Here is a 15,479-nt window from a genome sequence, read left to right on the forward strand (position 1 = left end):
GTTGCCTGCACCTGAACGCACCACGCCTGGTTGCCCCACTGGTGGAGGCCGTGAAGGCAGCATGTGCGTTGCGGTCCCTTGTCCAGCAGGTGGTGCAGTGAGGTCGGGATTCTGAACGCGCTGCCTGCCTCACGCGCCACGACGCAGCCCCCCCAGACCGTCTTCTCCCACGTCCGTCAAGTTAGAGAGAGAAAGAGTACGAATACCTGTTTTCAAAATAAAAGCAGATTTAGTAACGTCTGAAGACCCTGTTGTGAAGATGCAATGATGGGATCTGTGCATATGCTGTGCTTTGCATGATTGGAAATTGAACATTTTACTTCACATCCCAGATAAGATCAAATAAGTTAGCTTAGCAACCCTATTGCTGCAACATAAAAATACTATAATACTTTGCCTATGACATAAGGAATACATTGAAGGACTCAAGGCGAATTCAGTGTCATTATGCAACACACAGGGCAGACCAACGCAATTCATTCTCACCCCATTTGGAACACAGCAAACACGTTCATGTAGTGCATTTTGCATCTATTCCGTTGTGACACAACATTGTCCTCTTTATATTTGAACGTAATGCAGACAACGTGGCATTTTCATGTCGCAGCCACGGGGTCGTGGCTAACTTATTTTGAAAGGCAGCCACCGGAAGTGGCGCTTGCCGTCCTAAAGACGCTCTGTCGCGGCAGTCGGAGAAACCGAAGCGGTGGATTCAAGTATTTAAACCTCGCTTTTTCCGCCTCTTAGGTTCCCGCAGGTAAGAGGAGGAGGGTCAGGGGGGTTCGGGTTCGGGTTAGCGGGGCACTACTTGCTCGTGTTTTAGGAGACGCGCGTGCAGCCGCCGGTGCGGTTGTTGTTGGTTTTAAATGCCTCGACCCGGTCGGCTGGTCGCCCGTTGAGGAGCGGCACTAAACACACACACACACACACACACGCGCGCGCACACGTGCACACAACAACGCGCGCGCACACGCCAACGCGCAACAAGTCCGGGCGGCTAAAAGAATGGAGGTGAGCAGACGTCCTCGGCACCGGGAAGCCCTTTAAGTCCCTTACGGACGAGGTCCGGCTGCGTTACGTCTAAAGTAGCTAATGGCAGCTAACTGTTAACGTCAATGACGTCACCAGACGCCGCAAATCGGCACGTGGCAGGTGTGCGCGTGAGTCTTCACTTCGCTTAATTACGTTTATTTTTTTTGTTGTTCTATGCCGAAACAGTGTCAAAGAGTGTCTCCTCCGTCCGTTGATCTGACCTTTTGGAACCGGTTCATGCTTCTCTGTGATGAGTAAACTCTGAGCCTCTGCTGGAGCCCCTAATCATAGGGTCTGGATCGTGGGACTACATTTACTGCACTTATTGAGTCTTTTCCACCCCTCCCATGTTCCTGCTCGCTCTCCAAATCCACCATTTGAGCTTAGTTTGCATGGAAATAAACAACCGCACAGGCTGAATCTCTGCTAGTGTCCGTTCATCGTGAATTAACAAAATAAATGTACTCGTTTTTTCTCCCCTGAAACCCCAGTCATTGCTGCCCACTGACGCGCCGTGTCCAGTCTGCCGGGATGGGCCGTGATCTGGATGCCTGACTCTCGGCGTGGGGGGGGGGGGTTGGGGGGAGGACGAGGACCAATCGCACGACGAGATGCTGGCTCGGAACCGCTTCCTCCTCCTGGTGGTGGTGGGCGGGGCGGTGCTCGCCATCATTAGCCTGAGCCTCCAGTTCTGTAAGTAGTCCCCCCCCCCCCCCCCCCCCTTCCCCCAGTGTGCTCTGCTTGACTTCTAATAATAGTCATTCTCTTCCCCTCGCTGTTTCGATTTCAAAGGGGGAAACCAACCATTCAAAAAGTTGCCTGTGTCTGCGTGCTGGTTTGTGTTCATTCGTCCGTGGTCCCATTGGAAAAAGACCCCATTCATACACACAAAAACAAAAGCTCAACCCTCTGCAGGCCGTCATTCCTATAAATACCCAGCACCAGCGTTTGTACGCTCCTGATGCTCTGGAGCCCCTCGGGAGACCAGATCTGCCACGGAGAGCCTCGGCGTACGCGATTGTTCCCAAACCCCCTCTCCGTCGGGTCATTGTTCAGCGTCCCCTGTGGGTTATTGTCCGAGAGACGGTGTGTGTGTGTGTGTGTGTGTCCCGCAGTGAATGCGAGGAAACCGGCGCTCGGGTGTGTGGAGGCGGCGAGGTTAGAGGGACAGGCGGGGGGTGATGGTGCAGGTGCCATTAAAGGCGACAAACCTCAGTGCGGTGGAGGTGCTCCGGGTGCTCGGAAGCTTGTCCCTTAACAAGCATTTGGAATAATGCATAAGTCCCCTTCACATACATGCCCCCCCCCCCCGACTAGAGCTGTGAAATAGGCACAGCTCCAGGGACTCGTCCCCCCCCCCCCCCCAACCACATTCCTCCCATTCTTTCCACAGCAGGGTCCCACTGTTTTATTCAGAAGAGATGGACAAACCCAGGTCAGATCCTCAAGGACAGCAACTTCCTTTTGAAGCCTAAAGCGTCGCCCCCCCCTCGGGGGCTGACTCGCAACTATGAGCCGTGTTTCCATGGCAACCACCGGAACCACCTGCCGAGCGGTGGCGGGTGTTTTTGGTTTGGAAAGGTACCCCGAGGATGTCGGTGCTCGCGGGTCGTTATCAGCGTTTGCTCTGTTTTTTCGAGGCCGACGTGTTCTGACTTGGGAACGAGGGGGGGAGGAGGGGGGGGGGGGGGGGGGGGGGCGACCTGTTAAATAAGTCGGCATATTTGAGGACGTTGTAATTTGTCATATCCACCTGGTTATGACTCGCTTTCCGTGAAGGCCTCACATTGGTGATCCTTTTTAACTTTTCCTCTTTAGTGACGTTTCGGCTCTTTGATGTGAAGACTTGACAATTATGAAATGTCTTTCTGTGGAATTCACTTCGTCCCTGGGTGACAAAGAGGATTTAGACTCCATTTAAACATCTCCATTTATTCCCGAGCCTCAGCCTCAGCTGCACGGTGACATGTTTGCATGTGGATGTGAACGTTGGGTCAGAATTGACAGAGCTGCCGCCACAGCCTCAGCTTCTTAGTCTTGATTCCCGAGTCAAATGTGACACCGACTCTCCACGAGGGGAAGATGCTCCATATTAAAGGATGGGGGGGGTGGGGGGCGAACAGTTCATCCCGAGCGGCTCTGTTGCCAAGCGTTGGTGCTTAATTAAATGTGCCGAGCGGAGTGTTAATCGCTGCACCCCCCCCCCCCCCCCTCCTCTGGGTATTCATGGTCCTCAGTTGTTCCACGTAGGGAAAAGGACTGTAAGAGGGACTCTGGGCAGTGAGGGTGATGTGTAAAATCAGTACACGCACACACACACACACACACAGGGTCAATATTAGTGTAACCTTCTCCCCTTGATCTTGGTAACCACAGTGGTGCCAGTACAGAGCAGGCTGATGAATGGTCAGGCCAAACCACCCAGTACCGGTTCACACTGGCACAAATGTGTGTGTGTGTGTGTGAGTGTGTAATAATGGGCTCCACAACAGCCTCATTGTGTAGGTAACTGGCTGAGCTGGCTTCCAAAAGTTTGGCGTGTGTGTGTGTGTGTGTGGGCGGCAGTGTATGTGGCGTGTGGGCAGGAGGGGGTGGGGGAGGGGGGGGGGCACAGGTTGTGGTATGAATGGGCTCCAGTGTTGTGTTGCCCGGACCGAGCAGTCTTCTAAAAATGGTCTCTGTGGCTGCACACCTTCTCCTCTTCCTCCTCAGCGGTGAGTCCACGCAGACGGGCTTTGTAACGGAGACGATGGCCCCTGAACCTCAGCTCTGTGTTCAGCTTTCAGACCGACGTCTGACTGGAGACCAGCGCGGATTGAGCGGTTGATTATTCGAGGATTTGATCAACTTCTCTTAAAAGCTGAAAAGAGCTCTGCCTTTTGTCGAGGTCAAGGTTAGATTCTGTTTCATTAAGCAGTTTTGGGGCTGCCAAGGAATATTATTTTCAGCATTGATAAACCTTTCAACCTTTTTATAATTTAATTGGTAAATTGTTTTGTACCCAGAACTTCATAATGTAGTGAAAAATACAGTGACGTATTCAAATTGTCTCCAACAACCTAATTGTTTGAATAATTGACTTCTCATTGCAAAACATCGGTGGATTATTTGTTACAACTAATAATTTTGTCTGTAAAATGCGGATTGATGTTTTGTACGTCTCGCTGAGCGGGAGAGAGATGGCGAGTAGCAATGATTTTAAATGGGAGGGTTGTCATAGCAACGATAAACCATGAGCTCTTTGTGCTGGGCCGGGTGGGTTCAGCTCCCTTTTTTTTCTTCAGAGTCGGATCTTTGTGAATTCGGCCTTCCTTCCAGTTCCCACAACGCCTCGGCTCCTATTGGACCATTTTGGCCGGCGGGGGGGGGTGGGGGGTGTCGCAGGTCATCGGTGTCCAGGCAACGTACTGGAAGCATTGAGTTTTTTTTTGGGGGGGGGGGGTACAGAGCTGTTGACATGGAAATGAGCTACAGTTGACTTGTTTTCGTCTTCATTTTAGCGACCTTTTCACTCCTTTTTGTCAGATGGCCTTATTTGCTTCGCTTGGTCGGGTTTCTGAATCTTTGCATGTTTTGGATCCCTTTATATATATTACCTGTTAATAGCACGGCTCAATCACTCGCTTCACCGCTTTGTTGCAAACTGAAATATCCCCAAAGGTTGGGATGATTTGCCAAGAAATGTACAGAACTGAATATAAAATTAAAGCTGCAAGCAGCGATGAACGGGCCTTCGCCTATTCTCGCACGTTGGGGTGGGGCGGCGGTCGGCCGGGCTCGCGGGTCAAAAAAGACTAAAGAGACTAAACAAATCACTCTCGGGGCTGCCATTCAAACCTGAATCTGCGGCCTCGCGAACGGAATCCACCGACGCCGGGCTGTTGCCCCGCTGCAAAAGACCTGCGGAGTAATTGTTACGGGTCTCGGGCACGATGACCACAATAAGTATCACAGCAACACTTGTCTCGTTCTCCAGTTTGCGTCTGTATAATTGATTCAACACATATACACATCCAGTGCATTTTTCTTGTCCTGTATATCTTAGATATCATAAATGCAGTCTCATTTAAGGTTAATTCACAGAAATATCCACCTGTAATTACCTTAGCTGTTATTACGGCCTACTATAGTTCCCATTGACCAACTACATAAGGGATATTTCCACACCATGTTGACTATGATAAACATATACAACTCTTATTCACATATGGACATTGCAATTTAGAATGTATATTCATTAACTCAGCATGTACCAAACCATATTGTCATGTAAAAAAAACCAAAACATGACCAAACATGACTAAATAAATCACTGCCCTTGCATACTGAACAAATATTGCATTCTGGATTCATTTTAAGTCACATGAGGAGTCTTGTGCATGCCAAGAATCAAACCCTGGTTTACTGCGCCAGGGGCCAACGCTCTGCAGATGACCTATATGGTCCAATACAATTTCACAATCGAAACGTCACTCAAATAGGATTGGTGCCTCTCTTGCAAAAATACAGCGAATTTTAATACTTAAATGACAGCTAAAGGAGAAAATAAAACGCAGTAGGTCACATAAGTTCTGTCGGATGTTCAAGTTGCCCAGAAGGATGAGCGGCGAGCTGTCATCTGGAAGTTGTAACTCTTCCATTCGTTGTAGAAGTAAATAACTTCTTCTCTGGAAGGATAATTTTCCGCTGTGGTCCAGTCAACTTTGCCATGATTGTGACGCCAACCTGTGCCGTGTGCTGGAAGAAAAAAAGAAGGCCAAATTATTACATCGATATGTAATGGAATGCTGTTGTAAGAACACAGGAAGAAGGCTTTTACATTACATGTCATTTAGCTGACGCTTTTATCCAAAGCGACGTACAATAAGTGCATTTCCACATAGAGATACAAACTCAGAAGAACAAGTAACAAGAAAGTACATTTTTCATTAACTAAGCAGTTTCAAAACATGTTAAAGATAAGTGGCATTATAAGTACAATTTAAGTGCTACCATTTGTTAGTGCTACGGTTTGCTAGTGTTTTAGTCAAGGTAGAGTCTAAAAAGGTGTGTCTTGAGTTTTCGACGGAAGATGGAGAGGCTCTCTGCAGTCCTGATGTCATCAGAGAGCTCGTTCCACCATCTGGGAGCCAGGACAGCAAAGAGTCGCGATCTCGTCGAGTGCTTTTCTCTCAGTGAGGGAGGAACAAGCAGCGTGGCAGATGCAGATCGGAGTGTGTGGGTTGGGATGTAGGGTTTAACCATGTCCCGGATGTAGACTGGTCCCGATCCATTCACAGCGTGGTACGTCAGTACCAATGCTTTGAACTGGATGCGGGGAGCCACTAGTAACCAATGAAGAGAACGGAGAAGCGGTGTGGTGTGGGAGTATTTCAGAAGGTTGAAGACCAGTCGAGCTGCTGCATTCTGGATGAGCTGCAGTGGTCGTATGGCGGTAGCAGGGAGACCCGCCAGCAGAGAGTTACAGTAGTCGAGGCGAGAGATGACAAGAGCCTGAATCTGTACCTGCGCCGCCTTCTGAGTGAGAAGGGGTCGTATTCTCCTGATGTTAACGGTGTTCGCCAAAGTTAACAGTCAGGTCCTGAGTGGGCGAGTTTTTTCCAGGGAAGAGAAGTAGTTCAGTCTTGTCGGGGTTGATCTTCAGGTGATGGGCGGACATCCACTGGGAGATGTCAGTCAGACATGCAGAGATCCGTGCCGCCACCTGAGTGTCCGAGTCGGGGAAGGAGAGAATTAGTTGGGTGTCTGTGTTTTACAATTATGCAGACAGAACAAAATATACATAAAGAAATGCTTTCCCACCTCGCTGGAGTTGAAAGCCACGTGTCCAATGTGCCATTCCCATTGATGGTGGCATGACTTTGCACGTGGCATCTGAAAGTATTTGAGCACCAACATGTATTATCAGAATACGATTAGGGCTGTCAACAGATTATAGACAATTAACTAGTTAATCACACATTTTGTAAAACATTTATCTTGATAACAATATTTTTTTCTCTTATATTAACTGTTTACAGTTTAGTAATTTGTTGTTTCAACTCCATAATGAGCTTGACGTGTGTATATTATTTCATTGGAATGAGGGGCATATTAATCATATCATTTAATGTTAGATTCATGCTCATTGTGAAGGAAATAAATATATAACATTGAAAAGCATTGAAGACGCACATTACATTACGTGTCATTTAGCTGACGCTTTTAAACAACAAAGTAGTTAGTTAGCTGCTGCGAGTAGTAGTGTGTAAATAAAGTGATTCAATCGGGCCAAGTTATTTAGGGCACACGGAAACGTAAACAAAGTGGCGCTAATAGCGTGAAGAGGGGTCTTTTATTCCCGTGAAGCTACCGTAGTTAGCTTTACAGGAACAAAATACGTATGCTAGTTGATGTTCTTCAAGCATAGCATAGGCTGCCCTGGGCTGTGCTAAATAGTGCACAGCAGCCACAGCCGGCAGTAAACTCAAATTAGTGTGACAAATCTGCTCTAAAGTGTAGTTATTTAAGTCAATAACCTCAGCAAATAGAGTAATCTGAACCACTTTGTTCGTTAGATCAGCCGGAGACGCGGAAAAAAAGAGATGTTTGTGACGGGACGTCCCTTAAGCAGCTAATAGCACCGAATTAGTGTTAGCATGTTTACAGTATCCCCGCTATTTAAGTGGGTAAGACTGAAGAACGCACAAGGAAAAAGTCATCACTCACCTACCAAAGCGTTTCCACTTGGTTTAGTCCGTTTGGATTTAAGCATAGGTGTGTAGCTAGCAGTTTAAAATATAAAATACGGACTTGATACGAGCTGCAGCTGTTCAACGCCGGGGCTTCAATGGCGACCTCTCGCGATAACAGCATTAACTCACGCGACACTACGAGCCGCCCTCTACTCTGCGCATGTCCGTCAACAAAGACTGCTGGGTAATTGAGTTCTTTAACGTAACAGTTCCCCGTAACATCTAGTAAAATCCCAAAACGTGTTTGCATCTCCACCCGTATGTGGCAGAATACGTGTATTTAAATTCAGATGTAAATATATTGAACTGTCCGTGTTATTTTTCTAGGTTAGATGTGTCAAACTCGCGACACGCTGGCGAACGGCTGCACCGTCCAGACCGTACCGGGCTGCAACGCCAGCTCCACACATACGGCAGCTGTGCCCAGCAGCCGTATGTGGCTGAAACGAGTGTGACACAGCTGCTCTAACGTGTACAGTTATTTAATAACCTCAGCAAGGAGAGTAAACTGAATCATTTTGTCCGTTAGATCAGCCGGACACACGTTTAAAAAAAGAAGAAAAAAAAAAAAAGTATGATTTCGTCGGGAGTCGATCTCACGACCATTGCATCGGGGGGCCAACACCTTACTCACTGAGCTATTCTTCCAGATGGATGTGAGAATTCGAAAAGTCACTGAAATAGGATTGGTCACTCTCCGCCAAAAATTGAGGTAATATTCACACTAAAAAAATTATAACTGCCTTCCTGTTTGTTTTAGAGAAAATTCCTCAGAGACTTTTTTAAGTCTCCCTTTAATACATTTGGTAAAAAATCAGCGGACTTGTCGGTCAAACAGGGTGCGGGCGGGGCTTCGTCAAAATCTTCCAGGGGGCGCAATGGAGGCAATTTTTCACTTTTGATCCAAAACTGCACATCAGGTCTGTAAAGGTCATCACGTAGAATACTCACAGAGGTTTTCAAGAGTTTTGGAGTGTGCCGAGGCTCAGAAGATGTGCTTGAACTTTCATGCGGAGATAGCGTCGTCACAGCCACAAAGTTGGTCCAAAACTCCCAATTCTCACTGTGAGCCATCGTCACAGTCTTACGTCTTATATTCCCAGATTTGAAGTTGATCAGATTAAAGGGCTAGGAAATGGACATGTAAATGTAGAAACTTTGCATTGACCTAAGCCAATAGGTGGCGCTATACTTTTTCGAAAATCACTGCATGGCATTACTTAAAGGCCTACACAAGCATCATGAATATACATTTATAGCCAGAAATATCAATGTTCCTTGGAGTTATACCATTTTCCGTTCTGGAAAAAAATCGTCCAAAATTGTCCAAACTGCACGCACGCTCACGCCCAGGTAGTTTTATGAAAACTCTTGATTTTAATAACTTTTGACCCCAAGGGTGTCAGGAACCAGTTGCCAGATTTTGAAATGGATCGGATTTAAACTCTCGGAGGAGTTCGTTCGTTTGTAAATGCAAAAATTGAAGGAAATGGCCAAAAATACACAGAATCACCACAGCGCCCCCTAATGTTCAAATATTCTGGGAAAATTTGGGGATGTTCTAGGACTCATTGTGAACATGTCCTCAAAATTTGGTGAAAATGACGGTTAGAAAAAAAAAAAGTTATAGGCCTTTGAATTTTCAGGACACAAACCTATAAACTTCATTGGTCCATAACTTTATTGAAAAATGAGATATCAACATTCTTTCAATAACTTTTGATCGCATCGAGCCAACGATCATTTTGCCGAAGATTTCGTAAGAATCGGACCAAGCGTCTGGGAGGAGTTCGCGAAAACGTGTTTTTCACAAAATTCAAAATGGCGGCCATAAAACGGTAGGCGCATTTGCATACCATAATTTTTTTTGTGTACAGCACATCCAAGAGAACCTGTGTGAAAAGGTTCCAAGTCGATCGGTGAAAGTAAAAAAAATAATTAACATTGCGGCCACTTTGGGGGGCGCTAGAGAGTTCTTTTTCTTCTCCTCTAATTGCGGGACCCGAATCATACGTCAATTTTGCGCACTTCTGATGCGCGTGCAAAAATTCAAGAGTTTTTGAACATGATGAAGTCCCCGAAAGTGCGTTCGAAGTGGCGAAATAATAATAATAATAATAATTCTTGCAATTTCAATAGGGCTTTCGCCCGACTTTCAGTCGGCTCAGGCCCTAATAATAATGAGATCTCTTGAGTTCACCTTCCACTGTCAATCAAAGAGGAGCCGAAAAACCTCTATTCTAACAGGAAAGTTTTCTTCCATTCTCTCTAAGCCCAACTCTGGTTTATCTCTCTCTCTCTACCCCCTCAGGGAACCTGATCCCCGTGGCTCCCACGCTGGAGGAGCTACCCTTCCAGGTGGGGGGGGGAGGCGGCGTGGCGGCGGCGGCGGCTCCGGGGAAGAGCAGAAAGCGGGTGTTCCCGGCGCCTCGCACCCAGGAGCCCGACCCCTTATCGGAGGCCTACAGCTACTGCAACACACCCAACCGCACCCAGCAGGCCTGGGAGGGTGAGAGCCAGTCGCTCCGTCGCCCTTCAACCCGCCCGAGGCGCCAGTCCCCACGCCGTGCAGCTCCTCTTTCAGATCGAGAAGTTATTCGGAAAATCTAATCGGGAACGAGTTTCTTCGTCACAACCGTTTTCAAAGTGTCGCGGTGTCTCTTCGCGGTGTCTCTTCTCGGGTTGCTGGTGAAAAACACTCGCACAGTGCAAGGTCCATTCTTTGATTTGTTAAATCATTATTTGCTCTGGTCGAGCTCCTGAGCCGAGCACTTTTCCTCCGTTCATTACGTTCACTACGAGTGACGCCTGTCACGCACACCGCTACGCCTCATTTCCCGTCTTCCTCGCCCTATTTATAGATTAGATTCATAAGTAAAGTGAAAGTGTTTTATAAGCGGATGGAAACCTAAAGCAGAGCGCTTCTCTAACAGGTCACAGTCCGGCCGACTACAAGCTGCTGTCCGTCCAGGTGATGATTCGCCATGGCGACCGCGCGCCGCTCTACTACATCCCCAAAACCAAGCGACCCGCCATCGACTGCACCCTGTCCGCCAGCAGGTAAAAAAAGAATACGGATGGAATTCTTTTCATGACTGGTTGCATCAACACGTGCACCAAGTATAATGCAATCGCAATTTAATCACCTGCAACAAGGATGTGAGCAATGAGTGGAAAGCGCGCGCACACACACACACACACACACACACACACACACTCAAGATTAATGTTGCCATCTTGTATAATTCCCCCTCACACGCCCTCACAGTCTCTTAACCCCCTGCTGTCGGCTGCGCTGCTCCTTCAGGAGGCTGATTGGTTTATTAAAAGCCGCGTTGTGCGTGCACGTAGTCGTCAACCGAGGTATGCACGCTCCTCCCCGACAGCGACACCATAACAAAAGAGCTATTTTTGAATCCAGAATATTTTTAGTTCGGTCAGATGTTTGTTTTTTTTCTTTTTATATTTAATTCATTTCAGGGATAAAATTCCCTGTGACCGATCCTACTCGATGCCGCACAAAGCGTCGCCTCGGCACATCTGGACGGAGCTGTAATCTTTAGAGCTGGCCCGGTGACACTCAGAGGAGGATGCCGTGTCCATCCAGCTTTTGGATATTGTCCAATGCCCTTGATCTTTGGACTTGTGCTGAAAGTAGGCCGTCCAGCACACAAGCCTCTTAGGATGGAGGTTGGTGTCCACGCAGAAATGCACAGAAATCGGGTTGAGTCTGGCACAGCACTGAAGTACCTGTGAGCCCCACACTAATGTACATTTTTATATTACATATTGACACGCCATCTCAGCTGTTACGGAACAGAAACCCATGTTTTGACACTTGTCAATCAGCATGTAGCCCCGCCCTAAAGCCTCCCTTGCTTTATGGTCAGTTTGACTATAAATGGACCATAATCTACGAGATGAAACTAGAGACTGAGACCATAAATTCATGTTTACAATGTTTTTACTGAGGGAATAAATCAAGAGAGAAGTAGTCATTTCCTCATAGACGTCTATGGGAGCGGAGGAGTCGCCCCCTGCTGGTCACAAAGTACAATGCAGCTTTAAGAGACTTCCATCTGCTTCACTCAAAGGAGAAAACCACATGAGCTGGTGGAGGGAAACAAACTGTTGTGGCGGCATGCCGCGGTTAGCATTTAGCTTGAGGCGGCGGCGTGCTCAATGCTAACCTCACATCACACTTCTCTCTGAAACAGAGTTCAGTTTAAAGGAGGATGAAGTCGCGCACAACAGCCGGGCTCAAAGTGTCCGTTTGTCTTGTTTGTTGTGAGTCTGTTTTAATATTCACTGTGTTCTCGCAACACTGTTAGCTTGGTTTGTGTAATTACTGAGTTGTGATGCATGTGACCAGGGCTGGATCCTTAGAGGAGGTGTGTGTATGTCTGTGTGCGTGAGTGTGTGTTGGCACCAGTAGCTTCCCGCCCCGCTGTCTCCGTCCGGTTAACTGAGCTCTCTTTCCCCCCCCCCCCCCTCCTTGATCTCCCACCAGTACCACTGACTCAGTCGGGGTTTTTGTTCTTTCTCCATTACATTTTTACTTTCATCAACCCCGTCATTTCCACAGATCCTTTTCCACCCAGTTCATTTACACGATTTCTGATGTCAGTCACAACCATCACAAGCCTGCACTAAGAGGAATAAAGGTTTTCTCTTTTCTTTACTCCCGAACCAGTCCGTGATCACTATGGAAACAGTGTGTGTGCTCCTTTAATCCCAGCAGGCCGAGCTGCAGCTCCCTTAATATATATATATATATATATATATATATATATATATATATATATATATATATATAACTATAATCTTCAATCATCTCTAATCTATCAGGTCATGACTGCTCCTCTCGCTGCCCTCATCCCTGTGTGTGTGTGTGTGTGTGTGTGTGCACCCACATGTATTTATGCAAGTGGTTTGTCTCAAGGCCACTCAATATTTCATCCTCTTACAGCTCCATCTCACCACATTCCCTCCCACACACACACTGCACGTGTGTTAGAGAGACACCTGGTGGTAGAGGTGGGAAGTGCAGGAGACTATTAACAAGAAACAAGCTAATTGAACAAAAACAATGTATATTAAAAGTTGACTGTTGCATTAGAGTGGAGCCAGGACGTGTTTGTTTTAATCCGGTTGGAAGTGTTTTTTTTTCTAGTTGATGATTTGTATTTTAAACCAATTTTCTAGATTATCTTTGCCTGCATATGAAAATATTGTGTTGGTGAGACTCTTTAAATCCACCGGGGCGATGAGCCAGCTGCTCTGTAGGTCAGAGGTCAAAAGTAAAAGCTGTGAAGAGGAAGCTCTGATCATACCATCCGGGCTTCAAAGGGGGAGGGGGCTTAATGTCTGATTTCACATAGACTAAGTTTGTTTATGTATTTTTTTATTATTATTATTAATCAGGCAACACATGCTTTTTAATCGATCTTCTTGGTGTATGTGTGAGTAAACTACTTAAGTACTATTTAGTAATAACATAAGGCCACTGTTTAAATATACACACGCAAACTACTCGCAACAAATAGCGCCGTCAGTTTCTCTTAAAACTGCGGCTTGTTGAACAGCGTAATCAATGGAATTGTTTATCTGCGCTCAACTCGGCTGCAATCGGAACCACTGCCATGTTTTTAAGTGCCGATGCCTCTCTGCCGCCCTCAGGAAGCCCTCCCACCTGCTGCTGGACTCCTTCATCCGCCACATGGCCCAGGGGGGCCGCGGCCACTGGGAGTCCCCGCTGGGGTCCGTCCACCGTCTGCCCAACCACAGCGTCTGCGAGATGGGGGAGCTCACGCAGACGGGTGGGCTGCCACGCTTTCACAGTCGGCTTCAGAACCAGTCGTTTACGGTTTCATGCATCGGAGACTTCTCTTTCCCCCCCCCCCCCCCCCGCCCCCCCTGCAGGTGTGGTGCAGCACCTGCGCAACGGGCAGCTCCTCCAGCAGGCCTACGGGCGGCACCGCCTCCTCCCGCCCGATTGGTCGCCCCGCCAGCTGTGGCTGGAGACCACGGGCCGGAGCCGCACCCTCCAGAGCGGACTGGCCTTCCTGTACGGCTTCCTGCCCGACTTCGACTGGGGCAAAGTGACGGCGCGCCACCAGCGCAGCACGCTGTTCTGCGACGCCGCCTGCGACTGCCCCGCGCGAAACCGCCACCTGGAGGAGGAGCAGAGGCGGCAGTATCGCCTCCGGGTGGGCGACGCCGAGCTGGAGAGGACGTACGCCGACATGGCGGAGACGTTGGGCCTGCCCACCCGCCAGCTCCGGGCCGCCAACCCCATAGACTCGCTGCTGTGCCAGCTGTGCCACAACATTCCTTTCCCCTGCGCCACGGCGGGCGCCGGCGGGTGTCTGACGATGGCGCAGTTGGCCGTGATCCGCCGACAGCAGCTGGACGACGGGGTGGATCGGAGAAAAGCGGGGCTGTACCACAAGTACGCCGTGCTGGCCATGTACCCGTACCTCAACCGGACCGCCGCCAGGATGGAGCGCGTCGTCAGGGATAGCGGGGCCGGCCGGCAGCCCCGCCGCGCGGGAGGCGAGGAGGTCTTCGCCCTGTCCTCGGCGCACGACGTCACCGTGGCGCCGTTGCTCAGCGCCCTGGGGCTGGAGGAGCCGCACCTGCCGCGCTTCGCGGCGAGAGTGGTCTTCGAGCTGTGGAAGAGTCCGAAGAGGAGAGGCGGCGGCGGCGGGAAAGACGGGGAGCCGTTCATCAGGTTGCTTTACAACGGCGAGGACGTGACGTTTCACACCAGCTTCTGTCGCTCCCACGAGCGCCACGCCAGACAGCCGCTCTGCCCCCTGAAGAACTTCCTGTCTTTCGTCAGGAGGGACATGTTCGGCGCAGTAAACGCCACGTCCTACCAGGAGGCGTGCTACGGGCGTCGCGGCTGAAGCGCGGACTCTGACTGAAACGGAGACGGGTTGATGTTTTCCACTTTTCAAAATGGTGCACAAAGCCGCCTGTGATGTCGTAAAATGGTGACACACACTTTCCAACATTTCTACACGTTTTTTTTTTTTTTGTAAGGTGCAATTCAAGGGAAGTCACATTTTTCACCACTTTATTCCATTTTACATTCCACGTAAAATGTCTATTTCCAAAATGTTGATGAGAAAAGGGAACATGCGAAAATAAATTTATCATTCCTGGGAAATATTTTGTGTTTTTATGAATATTTCCTTCCTTCCTTGCATTCATTTTAAACTACAGAACATGTTTTTATAAGTTTGTGACATAACTGGTCCAATCCACTTTTTGCTTGTAGGTTTCTAATAAACTTTTATTCTGAGCTGGCATTTTTTTTTTAATCCGTGGCTAAGAAACAGTGTTGTGTGACATTTTTGTATAAAGTGTGTGTGTCTCTTCTGTGAATCTACCACTAGATGGCGTATTGGCACCACACACCTCATGTGAACCCATCTGCTCCTATCAGTTATCCACTTTGTCACCGGCAGCACACAGTCGATATGCTTCTATGAGGGGCCCCCGCCACCATGACAAGCCATGTGTCATCATCATTAGAAACATGATACAACGCTGACAAGATCTCATTTGTTCGGCTCATTTTCAAAGTGCTGCTACACACCCCCCCCTCCCCTCTCAAAATCTTTTGAAAGAGGAGAGAATTGACTGGGAAACATCGTAATAATAACCGTGATTTGGCAGCATGTGGATGTATTTGTGATGGCGGTT

The 15,479-nt window shown here is 48.3% G+C and overlaps 1 protein-coding gene across 5 annotated transcripts; it reads left to right on the plus strand.

Moving 5' to 3' along the window:
* Positions 1 to 617: 617 nt before the first annotated feature.
* pxylp1 (2-phosphoxylose phosphatase 1) lies at positions 618 to 15,080 on the plus strand. 5 transcript variants are annotated; one of them, XM_037457517.2, is made up of 6 exons: positions 618 to 757; positions 1,524 to 1,725; positions 10,078 to 10,275; positions 10,700 to 10,826; positions 13,446 to 13,585; positions 13,689 to 15,080. In XM_037457517.2, the coding sequence occupies exons 2-6, from the start codon at positions 1,644 to 1,646 to the stop codon at positions 14,675 to 14,677; spliced, it is 1,536 nt and encodes a 511-aa protein (XP_037313414.2). In that variant the 5' UTR covers positions 618 to 757; positions 1,524 to 1,643; the 3' UTR covers positions 14,678 to 15,080. The 5 variants fall into 5 exon arrangements, with proteins under 5 accessions (XP_037313414.2, XP_037313455.2, XP_037313468.2 ...); XM_037457558.2 differs by lacking the exon at positions 618 to 757 and adding an exon at positions 767 to 1,160; XM_037457571.2 differs by lacking the exon at positions 618 to 757 and adding an exon at positions 767 to 1,011.
* The last annotated feature ends 399 nt before the right edge of the window (positions 15,081 to 15,479 follow it).

The sequence above is a fragment of the Pungitius pungitius genome, unplaced genomic scaffold (assembly GCF_949316345.1).
Source record: "Pungitius pungitius unplaced genomic scaffold, fPunPun2.1 scaffold_60, whole genome shotgun sequence".
NCBI classification, from domain to species: Eukaryota; Metazoa; Chordata; class Actinopteri; order Perciformes; family Gasterosteidae; genus Pungitius; species Pungitius pungitius.